This window comes from Manis pentadactyla, chromosome 11 (genome assembly GCF_030020395.1).
Source record: "Manis pentadactyla isolate mManPen7 chromosome 11, mManPen7.hap1, whole genome shotgun sequence".
Taxonomy (NCBI): Eukaryota; Metazoa; Chordata; class Mammalia; order Pholidota; family Manidae; genus Manis; species Manis pentadactyla.
Genome location: NC_080029.1, coordinates 63,610,183 through 63,631,023, shown reverse-complemented (window position 1 = coordinate 63,631,023; position 20,841 = coordinate 63,610,183). Strand labels below are relative to the sequence as shown.

At 36.5% G+C, this 20,841-nt stretch overlaps 1 protein-coding gene across 5 annotated transcripts in view; it reads right to left on the bottom strand.

Moving 5' to 3' along the window:
- Positions 1-20,841, bottom strand: part of RALGAPA1 (Ral GTPase activating protein catalytic subunit alpha 1) — a 272,386-nt gene that overhangs the window by 150,357 nt on the left and 101,188 nt on the right. For 3 of the 5 annotated variants that reach the window (XM_036881215.2, XM_057488494.1, XM_057488495.1), the window contains 4 exons: positions 16,599-18,128; positions 14,714-14,838; positions 13,433-13,649; positions 12,207-12,383 (listed from right to left, as the gene is read on the bottom strand). In XM_036881215.2, coding sequence (XP_036737110.2) covers positions 12,207-12,383; positions 13,433-13,649; positions 14,714-14,838; positions 16,599-18,128 — 2,049 coding nt within the window. The remainder of the gene's footprint in view (positions 1-12,206; positions 12,384-13,432; positions 13,650-14,713; positions 14,839-16,598; positions 18,129-20,841) is intronic. The other 2 variants (XM_057488496.1, XM_036881221.2) reach the window with 1 other exon arrangement.

Sequence of the window (20,841 nt, the reverse complement as noted above, 5' to 3'; positions counted from 1 at the left end):
GTAATCTATTTCACTTGCTTCAGACTTAGGGCAATTCAAGAGAAGAGGAACTTGCTCATGGCAGCTCTATATGCTGCTATCACTGTTATCCTGGATTACAGTGACTCCTGATGGTGCCCAACCTTCAGTCTTCCCTACACCCCTACCTCTTCCTTCCACTCCATTCTCCATAAGGCAGCAAAAAGATCTAAAAATCTAATCTGACATTGATATTCCCTCATTTACAATCCTTACATGGCTTCTCACTGGCCTCAGTCTAAGTTCAAATCTCTTAGTGTGTTTTTCCAGTCTTTCTGCAATTTTCTTACTACTCCATGATTCCCCTAATACTTTTCAGATCTAGCCATAGAAAGTAAATTACTGGTATTTATCAGAATGTATCATACCTCTTGCCTTTTCCATGTTTTTCCTTTTCATGGAACTCTTACCTTTTATTTTAGTTCTGGCTAACATCTGTTTATTTTTCAGATCTCAGCTTAGACAATGCTTCCTGAGGAGCCTAATCTAACCTTTCCGGTGTGCATAAGAAGTCCTTGCAATATGTTCTTGTACTTCCACATTTTACCACTTATCACACAAACTTGAAAAGTGCCTGTTTAGTTTTAAATATACCTCAGTAATGCATGCACTCCAAGAACAGGGACTGTATCTATGTTATATAGTGAAGTATTGCCAGTGTCTAGTATAATATCTGGCACATGGCAGGCTCTGTTAATTTAAATAAAACATAGCATAAATTAATACTGTATTGAACAATTAGTGGTGGTTGTGGTGGACTACTGCTACTATCAAGTAAGCAGTTAAAATATTAGATCTTTTCAACAGAAAATCAATAGGGAAACATCAGCTTTAAATAAAAGATTAGGCCAGATTCACTTAATACATACAGAACATGCCTCCAAAATCTACAGTAATCAAACAATATGGCACTGGCACATAATCAGGCACATACGTCATTTGAACAGAATAGAGAGCCCAGGTATAAACCTATGCACACATGAACAATTAATTTATGACAAAGGAGGCAATAATATACAATGGGGAAAGGACAGTCTTTTCAATAAATGATGCTTGGAATTTGGACAGCTACATTCAAAGAATGAAATTGGGCCACTTTCTTACACCACATACAAAAGCCAACTCAAAATGGATTAAAGACTTGAATATAAGACCTGAAAACATAAAACTCCTGGATGAAAACATAGGTGATAAGTTCCCTGACATTGGTCTTTGCAATGCTTCTGTGGTTCTGACTCCGAAGGCAAGGGAAATAAAAGCAAAAACAAAACAAAACAAACAAAGCCAAATGGCAATTATGTTAAATTAAAAGTTTCTGTACAGTGAAGGGAACCATTAACAAAATGAAAAAGTAACCCACTAAATGGGAGGTGATATTTTTAAATTATATACCTAATAATGGGTTAATATCCAAAACACATAAAGAACCCATGCAACTCAACACCAAAAAACAAGCAATCTGATTTGAAAATGGGCAGAGGATCTGAACAGATATTTTTCCAAAGAACACATACAGATGGCCAACAGACATATAAAAAGATGCCCAGCTTCACTATTCATCAGAGAAATGTAAACCAAAACCACAATGAGATATTATCTTATACCTATCAGAATGGCCATTATCAAAAAAGATAGGAAATAAACATATATGGTCAATTAATATACGATAAAGGAGCCATGGACATACAATGGGGGAATGAGAGTCTCTTAAACAGATGGTGTTGGCAAAATTGGACAGCTACATGTAAGAGAATGAAACTGGATCACTGTCTAACCCCATACACAAAAGTAAATTCGAAATGGATCAAGGACCTGAATGTAAGCCATGAAACCATAAAACTCTTAGAAAAAAACATAGGAAAAAATCTCTTGGACATAAACATGAGCAACTTCTTCATGAACATATCTCCCCTGGCAAGAGGAACAAAAGCAAAAATGAACAAGTGGGACTATATCAAGCTGAAAAGTTTCTGTACAGCAAAGGACACCATCAATAGAACAAAAAGGAGAATATATTCATAAATGACAGATCCGATAAAGGGTTGACACCCAAAATATATGAAGAGCACACACACCTCAACAAACAAAAAGTGAACAATCCAATTAAAAAATGGGCAGAGGAGCTGAACAGACAGTTCTCCAAAGAAGAAATTCAGATGTCCAACAGACACATGAAAAGATGCTCCACATCGCTAGTCATCAGAAAAATGCAGATTAAAACCACAATGAGATATCACCTCACACCAGTAAGGATCACCACCATCCAAAAGACAAACAACAACAAATGTTGGCGAGGTTGTGGAGGAAGGGGAACCCTCCTACACTGCTGGTGGCAATGTAAGCTTGTTCAACCATTGTGGAAAGCAATATGGAGGTTCCCCAAAAAACTAAAAATAGAAATATCATTTGATCCAGGAATCCCACTTCTAGGAATTTACCCTAAGAATGCAGCAGCCCAGTTTGAAAAAGACATAATGCACCCCTATGTTTATTGCAGCACTATTTACAATAGCCAAGAAATGGAAGCAACCTAAGTATCCATCAGTAGATGAATGGATAAAGATGTGGTACATATACACAGTGGAATATTATTCAGCCATTAGAAGAAAACAAATCCTACCATTTGCAACAACATGGATGGAGCTAGAGGGTATTATGCTCAGTGAAATAAGCCAAGTGGAGAAGGACAAGTACCAAATGATTTCCCTCATTTGTGAAGTATAACAATGAAGCAAAACTGAAGGAACAAAACAGCAGCAGACTCACAGACTCCAAGAAAGGACTACCGATTACCAAAGGGGCAGGGTGGGGGAGGGTGGGTGGAGAGGGAGGGAGAAGGTGGGGGGAAGAAGAAAGGGGATCTTATGATTAGCATGTATAATGTGGGGGGGGTATGGGGAGGGCTGTGCAACACAGAGAAGAAAAGTAGTGACTTTACAGCATCTTACTACGCTGATGGACACTGACTAATGGGGTATGTGGGGGGTACTTGGTGAAGGGGGAATTCTAGTAAACATAAGGTTCCTCATGTAATTTTAGATTAATGATACAAAAAAAAAAGATAGGAAATAAGTACTGGTGATGATGAGGAGAAAAGAAAACCATTATGTGCTGTTGGCAGGAATATATATTGGTGCAGTCACTATAGAAAAACAGCCTGGAGGTTTCTCCAAAAATTACAAGTTACAAGTTACTGTATGATCCAGCAAATCCACTCCCTGATCTATCTGAAGAAAACACACAATTCAAAAAGATTTATGCACCACTACATTCATTGCAGCATTATTTACATGGCCAAGATATGGAAACCTGAGTATCTATCTGTGGACGAATGGATACAGAAGATGCTGTATATACATACAATGAAACATTAGTCATAAAAAGGAATGAAACTTTGCTGTTTGCAGCAACACAGATAGAGCTTGAGAGTATTATAGTAAGTAAAGTAAGTCAGACAAAGACAAATACCTCATGATTTCACATACATGGGGACTCTAAAAAGCAAACAAAACAAAACAAAACCAAAACAAAACATAACCCAGACTCATAGATACAGAGAATAGATATGTGGATGCCAGAGGGGGAGGTGAGTGGATGAAGAAGATTAAGGAGGACAAATTTCCAGTTATAAAATACATAAGTTATGGGACTGTAATGTACATCATAGGGAATACAATCAATACACTGTATTAACTTTGTAAGGTGACTAGACTTATTGTGGTGACCATTTGCAAAATATTCAAATGTCAAATCACTGTTGTTAAGCTGAAACTAACATAGTATGTGACTTAACACATCAATTAAAAAAATACATTAGATCTTTTAATTTTAGAAATACCAATATTCCAGAGTCAATAATCATTACCTCTTTCTAAACAGTAAAACAAAGCCAAGTAAATTAAATACATATTTGTGTTATTTCAATTCCACAAATGTGTCACTCCACATTATACAATTTTTAAATATAGAACTTTAAATTAATGCCTTAAAAAGTACAGAGAGAGCTAATAATGCCTTATTGAATGATAATCATATGACCATATTAGTCTCAATTACGATACACAGTAGGTGGTAGGTTCCCTTTCTTTCATTTGAGATTTGGTATAAATCCATATGGCACAAAATCATATATTAAATGACAGTTACAGAAATTTAGGGATTCTACACTATAGTACAAACACCAACTTGATGAAAACAATCTCTCTAATGTTTATCAAAAACTTCAGGTGTATTTCAAAAAGTCAATCTTTCAGCTAAATGCTTTTTAATACAAATTTATTTCTCTTATCTCCACTGCATTATCTTCAGCCACAAAAATCTGATTTTTAAGAACTAAAACTTAAATTTTTTATTAAGAATCGCAATTAGAGGGATCACGGGAAGATGGCGGCATAAGTAGTTCAGAGGAAATCTCCTTCCCAAAACATATATATTTATGAAAATACAGTAAATACAACTACTCCTAAAAGAGACACCAGTGAATGCAGTACAACAGCCAGGATACATCTACATGTGCGAGAACTCAGCATCACAAGAAGGGGGTAAGATATAAGCCATGGCCAGTCGGGACCCGAATGCTCTCTCACCCCAAAACCCAGCGGGAAGAAAGGAGTTGGAAAGGGGAGGGAGTGAAAGCCCAGGACTGCTAAACAACCAGCTCTAGAAATTTGCACCCGGAACGCAGACACAAGGTACACAGGGTGCTGGATATTAGAGAAACGGAAAAGCAAAACCTGTGGGCAGGTCCCTGCAACCGGCTCCCCTGAGACAAAAGAAAAGTGAGCGCTTTCTGCAAGTCTTAAAGAGACAGGGACCCCATAGCTGGACAAAGTTGTCGTGGCACACATAGCCAGCAGTTGGGAATCTCGGGGAAACTTCGGCGCCCTAAACCCCGGGGAGGCAGTGCAACTCTGAAGCCCCTCACGGCACTAAGCAGCCTGCCAGTCGTTCCTCCAACTGGCGCGGACCCCGACACACCAGCCCAGTAGCGGGAGAGTGGCAGCGCGTGCTGGGGATGGCTGTGCCAGAAGGGATTGAGGGCAGATCCATGCTCCAACGGCACCAGAGGAGACCAGGAGAGGCTTGTGCGAGCCCGCAGCGGCGCAACCGAACAGCTGGGGCGCAGCTTGCGCACACCGACATCAGGGGAGCCAGAGGAGACTGGTAGAGGCCCGTGTGCACCTGCAGTGGAGCCAGAGGTAGCAGGCGCGCTCCCAGCAGCCAACCGGAATCCCAGCCCAAGGCACAGCTACCTGGTCCAGACCCAAAGGCCGCTGCTGGCACAGAGCTGCCCGGCAGGGTCACCGCTAGCACGGAGGAGCGCACCTGGCATGCCTGCCATCCCCCGTAGGGCTCCGCGTGGCTCTGACGGACACTCTGCCCACAGCAGCTTAGGTGGCTGCTCCAGGAGTGCGGGTCACTGTCATAGGCAGCAGAGAAGGGCAAGGCATCCAGCAAGCAGGAAAGGACTGTCTTCTCCCAGCTGACACACCCGCAACCTGCCTACAGCCACTGCTATCACCATGAAAAGGCAAAAAAATTTGGTCTAATCCAAGATACTTCAAACAACACCTGAGAAAGGATCTGCAGAGGCAGACCTAACCAGTCTCCCTGAAAAAGAATTCAAAATAAAAATCATACACATGCTGACAGAGCTGCAGAGAAATATGCAAGAGCTAAGGGATGAAGTCCGGAGGGAGATTACAGACGTCCAGAGGGAGATTACAGAAGTGAAACAATCTCTCGAAGGATTTATAAGCAGAATGGATAAGATGCAAGAGGCCATTGATGGAATAGAAACCAGAGAACAGGAACACATAGAAGCTGATGCAGAGAGAGAGAAAAGGATCTCCAGGAATGAAACAATACTAAGAGAACTGTGTGACCAATCCAAAAGGAACAATATCCACATTTTAGGGGTACCAGAGGAAGAAGAGAGAGAAAAAGGGATAGAAAGTGTCTTTAAGGAAATAATTGCTGAGAACTTCCCCAAACTGGGGGAGGAAATAGTTGCTCAGACTACGGAGACACACAGAACTCCCGAGAGACGGGATCCAAAGAGGACAACACCAAGACACATAATAATTAAAATGGCGAAGATCAAGGACAAGGCCAGAGTATTAAAGGCAGCCAGAGAGAAAAAAGGTCACCTACAAAGGAAAACCCATCAGGCTATCATCAGATTTCTCAACAGAAACCTTACAGGCCAGAAGAGAATGGCATGATATATTTAATGCAATGAAACAGAAGGGCCTTGAACCAAGGATACTGGATCCAGCACCATTATCATTTAAATATGAAGGAGGGAATTAAACAATTCCCAGACAAGCAAAAGTTGAAGGAATTTGTCTCCCACAAACCACCTCTACAGGGTATCTTAGAGGGACTGCTCTAGATGGGAGCACTCCTAAAAAGAGCACGAACAAAAAACCCAACATATGAAGAGTGGAGGAGGAGGAAAAAGAAGGGAAAGAAATAATCATCAGACTGTGTTTATAACAGCTCAGTAAGCGAGTGAGGTCGGACAGTAAGGTAGTAAAACAAGCTAACCTTGAACTTTTGGTAACCACAAATCTAAAGCCTCCAATGGCAATAAGGACATATCTTTCGATAATCACCCTGAATGTAAATGGACTGAATGCACCAATCAAAAGACACAGAGTAATAGAATGGATAAAAAAGCAAGACCCATCTATATGCTGCCTATAAGAGACTCACCTCAAACCCAAAGACATGCACAGATTAAAAGTTAAGGGATGGAGAAAGATATTTCATGCAAACAACAGAGAGAAAAAAGCAGGTGTTGCAATACTTGTATCAGACAAAATAGACTTCAAAATAAAGAAAGTAATAAGAGATAAAGAAGGACATTACATAATGATAAAGGGCTCAGTCCAACAAGAGGATATGACTATTATAAACATATATGCACCCAACACAGGAGCACCAATATATGTGAAACAAATACTAACAGAATTAAAGGAGGAAATAGAATGCAATGCATTCATTTTGGGAGACTTCAACACACCACTCACTCCAAAGAACAGATCCACCAGAAAGAAAATAAATAAGGACACAGAGGCACCAAACAACACACTAGAACAGATGGACCTAATAGACATCTACAGAACTCTACACCCAAAAGCAACAGGATACACATTCTTCACAAGTGCACATGGAACATTCTACAGAACAGACCGCATACTAGGCCACAAAAAGAACCTCAGTAAATTCCAAAAGATTGAAATCCTTCCAACCAACTTTTCAGACCACAAAGGTATAAAACTAGAAATAAATTGTACAAAGAAAGCAAAAAGGCTCACAAACACATGGAGGCTTAACAACATGCTCCTAAATAATCAATGGATCAATGACCAAATTAAAATGGAGATCCAGCAATATATGGAAACAAATGACAACAACAACACAAAGCCCCAACTTCTGTGGGACGCAGTGAAAGCAGTCTTAAGAGGAAAGTATATAGCAATCCAGGCATATTTAAAGAAGGAAGAACAATCCCAAATGAATAGACCAATGTCACAATTATCAAAATTGGAAAAAGAACAAATGAGGCCTAAGGTCAGCAGAAGGAGGGACATAATAAAGATCAGAGAAGAAATAAATAAAATTGAGAAGAATAAAACAATAGCAAAAATCAATGAAACCAAGAGCTGGTTCTTTGAGAAAATAAACAAAATAGATAAGCCTCTAGCCAGACTTTTTAAGAGAAAAAGAGAGTCAACACACATCAACAGAATCAGAAATGAGAAAGGAAAAATCATGACAGACCCCACAGAAATACAAAGAATTATTAGAGAATACTATGAAAACCTATATGCTAACAAGCTGGGAAACCTAGGAGAAATGGACAACTTCCTAGAAAAATACAACCTTCCAAGACTGACCCAGAAAGAAACAGAAAATCTAAACAGACCAATTACCAGCAACGAAATTGAAGCAGTAATCAAATAACTACCCAAGAACAAAACCCCTGGGCCAGATGGATATACCTCGGAATTTTATCAGACATATAGAGAAGTCATAACACCCATTCTCCTTAAAGTCTTCCAAAAAATAGAAGAGGAGGGAATACTCCCAAACTCATTCTATGAAGCCAACATCACCCTAATACCAAAACCAGGCAAAGACCCCACCAAAAAAGAAAACTACAGACCAATATCCCTGATGAACACAGATGCAAAAATACTCAACAAAATATTAGCAAACCAAATTCAAAAATACATCAAGAGGATCATACACCATGACCAGGTAGGATTCATCTCAGGGATGCAAGGATGGTACAATGTTCGAAAATCCATCAACATCATCCACCACATCAACAAAAAGAAGGAGAAAAACCACACGATCATCTCCATAGATGCTGAAAAAGCATTAAACAAAATTCAACATCCATTCATGATAAAAACTCTCAACAAAATGGGCAGAGAGGGCAAGTACCTCAACATAATAAAGGCTATATATGATAAACCCACAGCCAACATCATACTGAACAGCGAGAGGCTGAAACCTTTTCCTCTGAGATCGGGAACAAGAGAGGGATGCGCACTCTCCCCACTGTTATTCAACATGGTACTGGAGGTCCTAGCCATGGCAATCAGAAAAAACAAAGAAATACAAGGAATCCAGATTGGTAAAGAAGAAGTCAAACTGTCACTATTTGCAAATGATATGATATTGTACATAAAAAACCCTAAATACTCCACTGCAAAACTACTAGAACTAATATCGGAATTCAGCAAAGTTGCAGGATACAAAATTAACACACAGAAATCTGTGGCTTTCCTATACACTAACAATGAACTAATAGAGAAATCAGGAAAACAATTCCATTCACAATACCATCAAAAAGAATAAGATACCTAGGAATAAACCTAACCAAGGAAGTGAAAGTCTTATACCCTGAAAACTACAAGACATTCTTAAGAGAAATTAAACAAATCACTAACAAATGGAAACTCATCCCATGCTCCTGGCTAGGAAGAATTAATATCATCAAAATGGCCATCCTGCCCAAAGCAATATATAGATTCGATGCAATCCCCATCAAATTACCAACAGCATTCTTCAATGAACTGGAATAAATAGTTCAAAAATTCATATGGAACCGTCAAAGACCCTGAATAGCCAAAGCAATCCTGAGAAAGAAGAATAAAGTCGGGGGGATCTCACTCCCCAACTTCAAGCTCTACTACAAAGCTACAGTAATCAAGACAGTTTGGTACTGGCACAAGAACAGAGCCACAGACCAGTGGAACAAAATAGAGACTCCAGACATTAACCCAAACATATATGGCCAATTAATATACGATAAAGGAGCCATGGACATACAATGGGGAAATGACAGTCTCTTCAACAGATGGTGCTGGCAAAACTGGACAGCTACATGAAGAGAATGGAACTGGATCACTGTCCAACCCCATACATAAAAGTAAACTCCAAATGGATCAAAGACCTGAATGTAAGTCATGAAACCATAAAACTCTTAGAAAAAAACATAGGCAAAAATCTCATGGACATAAACATGAGGGACTTCTTTATGAACATATCTCCCTATGCAAGGGAAACAAAGGCAAAAATGAACAAGTGGGACTAAAAAGCTTCTGTACAGCAAAGGACACCATCAATAGAACAAAAAGGTGTCCTACGGTATGGGAGAACATATTCATAAATGACAGATCCGATAAAGGATTGACATCCAAAATATATCAAGAGCCCACATGCCTCAACAAACAAAAAGCAAATAATTGAATTAAAAAATGGGCAGAGGAGCTGAATAGACAGTTCTCTAAAGAAGAAATCCAGATGGCCAACAGGCACATGAAAAGATGCTCCACATCGCTAATCATCAGAGAAATGCAAATTAAAACCACAATGAGATATCACCTCACACCAGTAAGGATCACCATCATCGAAAAGACAAACAATAACAAATGTTGGCGAGGTTGTGGAGAAAGGGGAACCCTCCTACACTGCTGGTGGGAATGTAAACTAGTTCAACCATTGTGGAAAGCAGTATGGAGGTTCCTCAGAATGCTCAAAATAGAAATACCATTTGACCCAAGAATTCCACTTCTAGGAATTTACCCTAAGAATGCAGCACTCCAGTTTGAAAAGGACAGATGCACCCCTATGTTTATCGCTGCACTATTTGCAATAGACAAGATATGGAAGCAACCTAAGTGTCCATCAGTAGATGAATGGATAAAGAAGAGGTGGTACATATACACAATGGAATATTACTCAGCCATAAGAAAAAAACAGATCCTACCATTCCCAACAACATGGATGGAGTGAGAGGGTATTATGCTCAGTGAAATAAGCCAGGCGGAGAAAGACAAGTACCAAATGATTTCACTCATATGTGGAGTATAAGAACAAAGGAAAACGGAAGGAACAAAACAGCAGCAGAATCACAGAACTCAAGAATGGACTAACAGTTACCAAAGGGAAAGGGACTGGGAGGATGAGAGGGAAGGGAGGGATAAGGCTGGGGAAAAAGAAAGAGGGCATTACAATTAGAATGTATAGTACATGGGGGGTACGGGGAGGGCTGTGCAACACAGAGAAGACAAGTAGTGATTTTACAGCATCTTACTATGCAGATGGACAGTGACTGTGAAGGGGTATGTGGGGGGAATTGGTGAAGGGAGTGCCTAATAAACGTAATGTTCTTCACGCAATTGTAGACTAATGATACCAAAAGAAAAAAAAATTAGCAATTAGAGAATCACTACTGCCTTTAATTTTATTACTAACAATCCAATGAATATTCAATTAATTAATAAACTACAATTTGATTATCTATTCATTAGTTGATGGACGTTTGGATTGTTTTAAATTTTTAGCTACTGTGAGTAATGCTGTCATGAACTTAAGCATGCAACTATCTGAGGTAGATACCTAGGAAAGTCGTATGGTAAATGTGTGTTTAATTTAAAAAATACTGCCATATTTTTGCAGAGTGGTCCTACCGTTTTGCATTCCAGTAGTAATATATATTTCTAGTTGCTCTATGACCACTTCCACACTTGGTTTTGTCAGTGTTTTTAACTTGAGCTGTTTTATTACGTGTTTATTGATAACCTCATAGTTTTTATTTATGTTCTGTAGTTTTTATTTACATTACCAGTAATGTTGAGTATCTTTTCATCTATATCTACTTTAAGGATAACTACAATAAACAATGTTTATTAAAAAATAAGAAATTTCTCTGATATTTCAATTTGAGTAATTTAATTCTGTAATAACAGGACTTAGATCTAATACAACTGGCTCCTGTCCTCCATTCAGCAACCATTCTGCAATACAGCAGGCTAAAGTTCTTACTTATGCACTGATAGAAAAGATGTGGAAAAGAAGAGGTACAATGTGAAAACATGATGGGTTCCTATTTACAAAGAATTCTGCTTGCCAGATTGAATCTGTTTGATTTGGCTAAAGAAATATGCCTAATCCAGATATACAGAAATCACTCTTTCAGACTTGCAAGTTCCAGCCAACCACAAGATGCAAAAACTACCTTACTGCTATTAAAACTGGAAGGGATAATCACCCATCAAAGTGCATCAAACTTCTATGGGAACCAGAATGAATATGGATCAATGGAACCCTGAGCTATGAACAACTAGCTGCTCAGGTTCCCTCTTGTCACTGCATTTCAGGATTGACTTTCTTGCACCCCACTTGTCATTTTATCATTGGGTTTGACCAAACACAAAAAGTTGCTAAAAGTTACTGTCTAAATACAGGATATTAATACACTAATAAGCCTTCTATTAGTGTGCCTTATATGTTTTTTATAATAAATACTTCATCAAAGAAATCTATAAAAATCTAGACTGACTCTGGAAGACAATGAAAAAGGTACAGAGTAGTACTTCTCAACTTTTTTGGTCATCTATTTAAAAACTGCATCAAAAAATGCTCTGGTGCAAACATATACAAAATCTGACATACAATATTAGGAGTTCAGAGTCCCCTGAAGCTTATTCATGTGGTCTCCAGGTCAAGAAACTCTTAATTTTTTCCCTTCCATTGTTACATAAAGATGAGTGAAAAAAATAATAAATAGATACAAGTAACAACATCTAACAAATAAAATTCTAAGCAGATTCTTTGATGGCTTAAGAAAATGCATTTAAGAAAGACATTCCCTTGAGTAACTTTACCAGTAACCGTTGCAACTTCAGCAGAGAAAGCTTGTTGATTAAGACTGCTTGTTTCAGAATCTATCTGAAGCGTGGTTAGACTAGCCACTTCCTGCTCTTCAGCACATTGATGATGGCCAGAACCTGAATCCACATCAGCAGAGGATGCAATCCCAGTATCAGCTCCAAAGCCAAAACCTATAGAAAGAAGACATGCTACTATATGGAAGTCCCAATTATAAAACAAAAATATTTACAAAACAGAATATTTATAAGAGTTACATAAGCAAAATGGTTAAGTTTTAGCATACTCCCAAATCGATTATAGTTACATATTACTCAGGCAAATGTAAATAATGCTAATTAAAAACAAGTTTTATAGTTAGAAACAAATTTTTAAAGATTCTTACAGCTTATTATTGACAATAACGATAAAAGACATACCATCACTATTCTTATCCATGTTTTCTGGTAGCTGGTAGTATACATACTGTTTTTCTGGTATTTTATAATCTAAAAAAATTCAATTTTAGCAAAAATGCCATGTATTTGGTAAAAAGCACTTTTCTCTTAAATCATATTTGAAGTCTGAGATCATAGTAACATATAACCCATGGAAATAGGAAATATGTAATTCTCCAATTCATCTCCCAGCTCTTCACAAATTTGGTTCCCAAGGTTGCCATTCTTTTTTAAAATTTTGGTTCCCTTCAATGTCAAGCATAATACAGAATTACCACAGAAAAGCTATATGTGATAGCAATATAGCACCAAATAATGTTGTTGATGTCATTCTGACATGAAGCAACTGTTTAAGAAAGATTCTGGGTACCACAGCAAAGAACACAACTGTACTGAATGTACTGAGGCACTGAACATAAAGTGGTTCCCAAACAGGAGTTATTGAAATAGTGCCAACACATAACCATGACTGTCCTTTATTCTAATATCAAGTCCACCCTAATATTTTTTTCCTTTCTACATATTTGGTCTTAAAATATCACTTGTCTTATGAAAGGACAGTATTGTTTTTTAAATGTCTTAAGTTTGGCAAAATAATGTGGTCCCAACTTAAAAGTGATTCTTTAAAACTTCCTTTGGAATCTCACTGAAAAATGAAACCAAAATAATGTGAGAATCTAAATAACATTATAGGGAAGGTGATGGTTATATAATCTATAAGTCAGTCTACAACAGAAAAAGATCAACAAAAAAAACATACCGCTCAAATAAAGAAAGATACTTACTGTCAAATTTTCGGCCATCGTACTGGAAAGCACTGAAAGAATCTGAATGACTATCTGAGCTGATAAGATCACTGCTCCCTGCACTGGCAGGAGAAGTCCATTCTGAGGGCACACCAGGGTCATCAACAGGGCGCATCTGGTTCTGCTTGTTTAGAATATCAGGGAGGTCTTTGGGTATTTCGAGGCTGCCTGGACTACTTCCTCTTCTTGTCATAGTCTAAAAATTCAAGAAATATTTAACCATTTAAATGTTTTCTTTTTATTCTCATTAAGCATCTGAAATTTTTAATATCCAAGAGAATCATCAGAATAAATGTTGAATTTTAGGGCCTGAAATAGGAGGGGGAAAGCATATTAACCATATATTAAACTGTACAGAGCTGAAGCCTGAACTACTTACTGTTTGGTCTGCCTAAAGCAAAAACCCAAACATCATAGTTGCTAGGCCCAAGATTTTTAAGCCTCAAAAGAATCTATGGAATAAAGTTAAGACAACAGAAAGAGCAAAGTATTCAAACGTTAAATGAAGAAGCACATAGAAGAGCTAGTGGAGGAAGGGAAGAATGATGGCAAAGATGTCGTTCTATAACGGTTACATATATAATGCTTCTGTAAATTTTTTCCCCACTCGAGAGAAAAAAACTTAAAAAAAAAACAAACCTAGGGAAATGTAATGGAGCTATATAGACTTTTACTAAAGACAAGTTGAAATCTAAATGTAATAAGACCATTTACAAAAAGCAATTCAAACTATATGTTTCCTTAACAATTAAGTACGATTAGGGATATAAGTGCTTCTATTTTCATTTTATCATAATCCTAACACTCAGTAAAGATAATTTTTAAATCCCTTCTAAAGTTATCTGGAATGATTAAATAACTGATATTTATGTTACTAAAATTATGGCAGTTGGGCCAGAAGACTACGATTGTTATCTTTCCTGCTGAGGGCTGGCAGTGGGCATTAGGGTAACTTATGAGCAAATATGAAAAATACAGGGAGGACTAGGAAGATAGAGGCTTTACTAGGGTACCTGAGCAAACAGATATTCCAATCTTTCACCCTGGTCAAAACTATAAGCTGCTTGTTTTATGCCTAAGGACAAAAATTATTATAAAAATGTAATTTAAAAATCTAAATTCAAAAAATGGGTTAAATTCTGGGGGAAGGCTGTTTTGAATAAAAATTGCCACATATGTAAATAAATACACAAATAGAAATGTAGCTTTTAGTTTCTTTACTCTTCTAAAACCAAATAAATAAAATAAAGTAACACTTACTGAGGCATTACCACTTCGAAGTCGTTCTGCTATAAACTCATCCATCAGATCAGGAACATTAGCATTGCTGCTGCCAGTATCACTATTAAGAGGGGGCAGTTTTGGGCTCATGTCCTCTTTACTGACTAAAAATAAATAAATAACTATATATAGTGAGGAAAGACTTAGCTGTATTTTCTAAATTTGAAACACACAAAAAAACTGCAAATTACCTATGCTATATCAATTATTGCCAAACATGCACTTATAAATAATCTCTTCTTTTAGATTTAATTTTAAGAATTAGTAAATTGGTATTTATTTTATTTAACTAAGCAGATGTTAGTCAATCTTCAATACAACCCTAAACAGCAAGAAAGCTTACAGACAAGCACTAGTTGGAGTTAGGTTAATATTGCCTATAAAGAAATTGGTATATTTATCTTTCTTCCTGCCTCTATGCCTCTATTTCGAGCCTTAATAATTTATAATTCCATTTTCCTCCAAAGAATATTTGTAAGAAATATATCCCTTGAATCTATGCAAATTTCAGTGGGACATAAATGCATTCAAAATTAGATATTTATAAATAAAAATTATATGATTTGGACATAATGTTTCTTTTCACTATAAAATCTAATTTTACTGCTTTAAGAAAGAGGTTTATTTCCACACAGGTTTTTCTGTAGAAAAACCCACAATAATTATTTTGATTTTTTAAATGATCACATGACTTGCATTAACAGGAAAGATTTAAAATTAGGATACAAACTTATAGGAAATAAGGTATTTATTTCACTATTATTCCACTGAAAAGTTTACTTCTCTGAAATTAGAAGAAAATCAGCACTGTTTATATTTCTAATGAACTACAAAGCATTACAGGTTAAGAACATACACTGGTCAGGTGTTCATTGTGAAATACCATTATCTTTATACATTACTGGCCAGGTTTTGCTAAGCTGTCAAATACCGCCCTCAAGTGGCATTAATGGCTCAATGCAAGATGCATTATACAGCGTTCTGTTAATCATGCTAAAAAACCCATGTTAAACAAATAAAATCAAAACCTTCCTTACTGCTGAAAGTTAATTTTCTATATCTGTAAAGTTATTTTAATTTAAATCAAGATAAAACAGTTACCATAATCTTGCTTTCTGTAATCTGTCCATAGAGGTTCCATATTTAAATCATGATTGGCTATCATGAAACCTTGCACATCTAAAATCTCAGAAAAAGAGAGGAATAAGTGTTTCAAGGACATAACTTGCATTCTATACAAACGAATGCGAAACTAAAAAGCCTACAGTTTGTTTGGAAATGGCTTAAATGAAAAGTAACTAAATCCACTTTGAGATTTAAGAAATAATTTCCTCTTCAATGATAACTAAAAATGTTGGGGGCTCGTTGTAGGACCTTGATTTCCACTATGCTATATAATGTCAAAGTAATTTTCTACTAAGAAAAAAGGTAAAACCAAATAAATCAACAGTAACAATAAAAACTCAAGTAGATTAGCTGGTGCCCTCTTAAATAACTATAGAGGGGCAGGGGAGAAAGTATTCCAGCTCCTCAGAAAGCTGAATTCCAAGGCTCATGTAGTACATGCTCAGAAAAACATTTAATAGCCTTTGAAAGGTCATTAAAATTTTCCTGTATCTTCATTTTTCCTATCTTGTTCAGCAGCAAAGAGGTTTAACTAAATGACTTATAAGGAAATTAGTAATTGAAATAAACATTTTATGCTGGGGAAAATACAGCTGGGAAAAGGCGCATGCATAACCAAACAGAGAGAAAGCAGTGACCATCCCAAAGCTTTTTGATTACTTATAGCTTGCTTCAGCTGCATTAAGCCAAACTGGTGCTGTCTTTCTCCTTTTGCGCTCTGCACACTGTTAGTGCTCACCTGCAGCTTTCCTTCCAAAATAGCCCATTACATGACAGTACAGATCTCTCAGTGGAGCCTCTGGTGGCATTCTGTTCTGCCTCTGTGGGGAAACATTTGCCTTCGGCTTCGAAAGAGCATGTACAACAGTTTTATAAACGCCACCCAGGGAGCCCTGCTGCAGTCCTGCCTCATGACTTGATGACCTAAGAGTACTACGACTACCTAACTGATTACTTGCAATTTCTTCTTTTTGTAATGTGGTAGTGGGAATCTCTGTAGATTCCTTAATTGTTTGACTACTTCCTGATGCTATATTAATCGTATCCAGGGGCCTGTACACACCAGGTTTCACTGGCTCTGTAGCACTATTAGAGCTGGTATGGGGACTGCTGGTACTCCCACTAAAGCCACTGAGCTTTCGCAGTCTCACCTTCCACGGAGCTTCTTTGTTTTCCAGAGGATTATAGAACTGAACTGACTCAGTAGATGGTCTAAAAGTAACATGAACACTATTTCGTTTTTTAGTAGCAATTTTCATGATTTTGGCTCTATGAGTTACTGATTCAGATAAGCTCCTTTTAGTTGGAGAAAGCTTGCTAGTGCTTGTAACATGAGGAATTCTATGGTTAACAGGTGCTTTTAGTGTAGTTTTCTTGGCATGCAAAACATGTGGGACAGTGATTTTTTCATTAATTTGCACACCCTTAACCTTTTCAAACAGTGTTACATCCACACAGGCATCTAATTCTGTGGCTGTTTGTCTATACAGGTGTTTTTTCTTTTCTTTATTACAAGGGCTACCTGAACTAGGTTCTGATGACTTTTTATCACTGTTTAGTTGCTTACACTTTTCAGAAGTTTTTGTTCTTGTAAAACTGTCTAACTGGTTAGGTGCCATATTACTCATGAGGACAGCTGAGTTTGGTTCTTTTTCAAACTGTATGTTTTCAGGAGTCCCAACAAAAGAGGTAATATTTTCTGATTTATTTTCCTGGTCTATGTATTCTAGTTTATCTAAGGATGATCTCTCATCCTTATTTACTGCAGTGATCACTTCCTGTGAAGCTGGATCTTTACCTAACTCATTTTTACTATGACTTTCCTGGTTTTCTTTAAAATATTCTTTCAAGGAGGAAAGAAGATCGTCATCTCCTTCAAGGTCAATGTACTGGATTTGTTCAAAAGCTGAATCTGCAAGTTCTACTGGATCTATTAAGTGACAAAGATGGTCATATATGCTATCACCAACTTCCAGAGAAGACTCTCTACTATGAGTATCAGTGATGTGGCTTTCAGTGGATCTAGTTATTGAAGAAGCTTCTGTGGAACTCTGCAAGCTTGGCGCATGACGGGATGAACTGTCAATGACAGGAACTGCACCTTTGGCTCGTTCAACACTGAATGGTTCCAAGATGTCAGAAGTGCTGCTACTTCGAGGCAATGGTTGTTCCTCATTCAAAGCACCAAAAACTTCATTTCCAGTATCTTCACTTTGCGAAAAATGTCTGACTCTAGTTGGGCGCGGAAGTATTTGAGCATCATCAATATCTATAAAAAAAAATTATGAGGAGTCGGAACTATGTGAATATGAAAAATAAGTATTAATTTCAACCATACCCTACACAAATGCTTAAAAAACAAAACATTGAGATTTTTTAAAGCTCAATGAAAGAAAATCTATTAAAGATACAAATCTGATTTTAAGTAATGAGCACAAGCCAATATAGCATGTAGTGTCAATGAATTAGAAAATTACCAGAATAGATTTTAAGATGTTACATGCACAGAAACAGACAGTGAAATGATGAAACATTTGGAAGTGCAGTTAAAGATAGAGCTGTGCCAATAAATCAAGCAATTCAAACTTGCTGTTCAATTTTTACTACTTATTTAAGTTCTAAGGAGAAAAAGTACATCTTAACATGAAAAGCTGATCTAAATATCCCATCACAGAATCTTATAGGGTCCCATAAATTGGCCTGTTGCCTTCCTTACCAGGCAAGAGGCATCATCTTTTCTTCAAATTTTACCTATCTGCTTGATCATATATTACAAATGGGTATTTCCATCCTCTCCCTAAAGTTCTTTGCTAGGAAACTATTTATCTGTTCTATTAGGTGTTTTACTTTATTTTATTATAGTATTAAAATCAATTCATCCCTATCAAGTAAAATGAATCATTAAAAAAATTGTATTTTTTCATTTCTAAGACAAACACTATTTAATCTACTTAGGAAGAAACCTTTATCATTAGCCCTTTCCATCAAATAAGCATCAAACTCTAAAAGCTGAACCTGTCTTACATCTCTGAAGAATCACAAATTTTAGTCAAAATGGCCATTGGAGATTAACTAATTTACTCTCTGAGGAAATTGAGGCCCAAAGAGGTGAAGTCACTTTTTCTCAAACTTAGAAAAGTCTGAGAGGTGGACTTACTGTACCATGTCACTGAATTGTTTCTGCTGCTTAAAGTGCTAAGTATATGGTAAATCCTCAAAAATATTTATTGAAATTGAAAATCACAAGATGAAATACTATTTAACTATACAGATATATACAAGTTAAGAATTTCAGAAGTAAAATACAGTGTCAATGAATTCATTGTGGCCTTTATGTTACTTAGAAATAACTATTAAGATTTTTTTCTGGAGGCCAGCAAAATATAATGAAGAAAGGACAAAGGATCAAAAAGTCAGATGTTGCTACTCTTTAGGCTTGCAAAGGTTGTAAATAATAAAACTAACTGAACAATCAAAATGAGATTTAGTTTCATAGTAAAACAGTGACTTTGTCCAAGATCGCAAATTAATTTACGGATGGTGTTAGGTCCAGAACTTAGTTTTTCTTCCTCTAGTCTAAGATTAGTGCCCCCATTTATGAAAATGGAGACAGCAATTCAAAATATCCTCAGGATCCATGTAATGGATGAAAGGAGGCTAGTTTTTCTACTATTTATTTCATTCATATTACCCTCTTTGTATGAGGTGCAAAAAGGGCCACTTTATACTAAATTCACATCAAGAGAAGTTTTTATTATGCCAAGATTCCACTATATTCCTAAAGACATATATTTAGACTCCCAACATCAAATACTCATTATCTCTTAAAGTTGTAACAATTAATTTATTTCATCATTAAGGGGAATATAAAACTCTTAAAAATGAAGTGAACCTTTTTCTTCATTTACTCAACTTAAAAATTCTTCTAAATGAAAAGTTAAACATTTCCTCAAGAACATCACATTTACGCATTTATACTCTTGCGTATAACTGCTACAGATAACTAATGTAAATCTGTGAATCTGGACAAATGTATTTTGGTTTGTTATATATATCTTCTATAATAGACCCTAAGAACCCCTGCCTAGAGGAGATTACAGTCAAGAAACTCCAAGTTTCTTTCCACAAAATATTCCAATAGGACTCAGCAAAGGATGAAGACTATACAACTTTTCTATAAAAATTCTTCAGAATTTTAGTTTGAATTTTATTAGCTCCAAATTCAATCTCAAAATCTTAAGACCATAATGTGAGACTAGCAAATACATGAACTTCAAGAAAAAAGTAGATTATTTTTAATTTCTAAATTCCTTTATGGATATTTCTTAATTTTTCCATTCTGAAGAAGCCAGTAAAGATTACTGAAGTTCTGTTTTTAGAAATTTCTTCCCAACCAAACCCAGTCCTCACCTTCCACTATTCGAAAACTTAACCATTATTTCAGCCTAAGAGTTTTTTCTCTAAACTTTTGTTATCGTAATATGACTGACTAAAGCTTTCATGCAAATCTAAGAACGTAAGAACTTCAAAAAAAGGGAACAATTTTTCTATCACTAATGCCATTAGAGAATTTAAATTTATATTAAAAAATTTTCCAAAGTTTTAAGCTTTAAATATTAGTTCTTATGTGGCCATATGACAATACTAATTACGTAAAATAAAATTAAAAAGTTACTGTTGGCAGGAAACCAATGTCAGCACTTAAACACAATTGGCTCTAACAAGCCACATTAAAGACATTGTAAAGAAATATACCTTAATTTTGTTAAGGAGAAAAAGACTATATAATATCTATACCATATATAGTCTTTTCTACATACTAGGATTATTCTAAGCATTTTACATATATTAACCTATTTAATCTTCACAAAAACTCTAGGAAGTGTAGGTGTTATCATCTCCATTTTATAGATGATGAAACTATTTAAGTGACTTGCCTGAGGCTACACAGAAAGTAGACAGCTGGGATTTGAAGTAAGGCA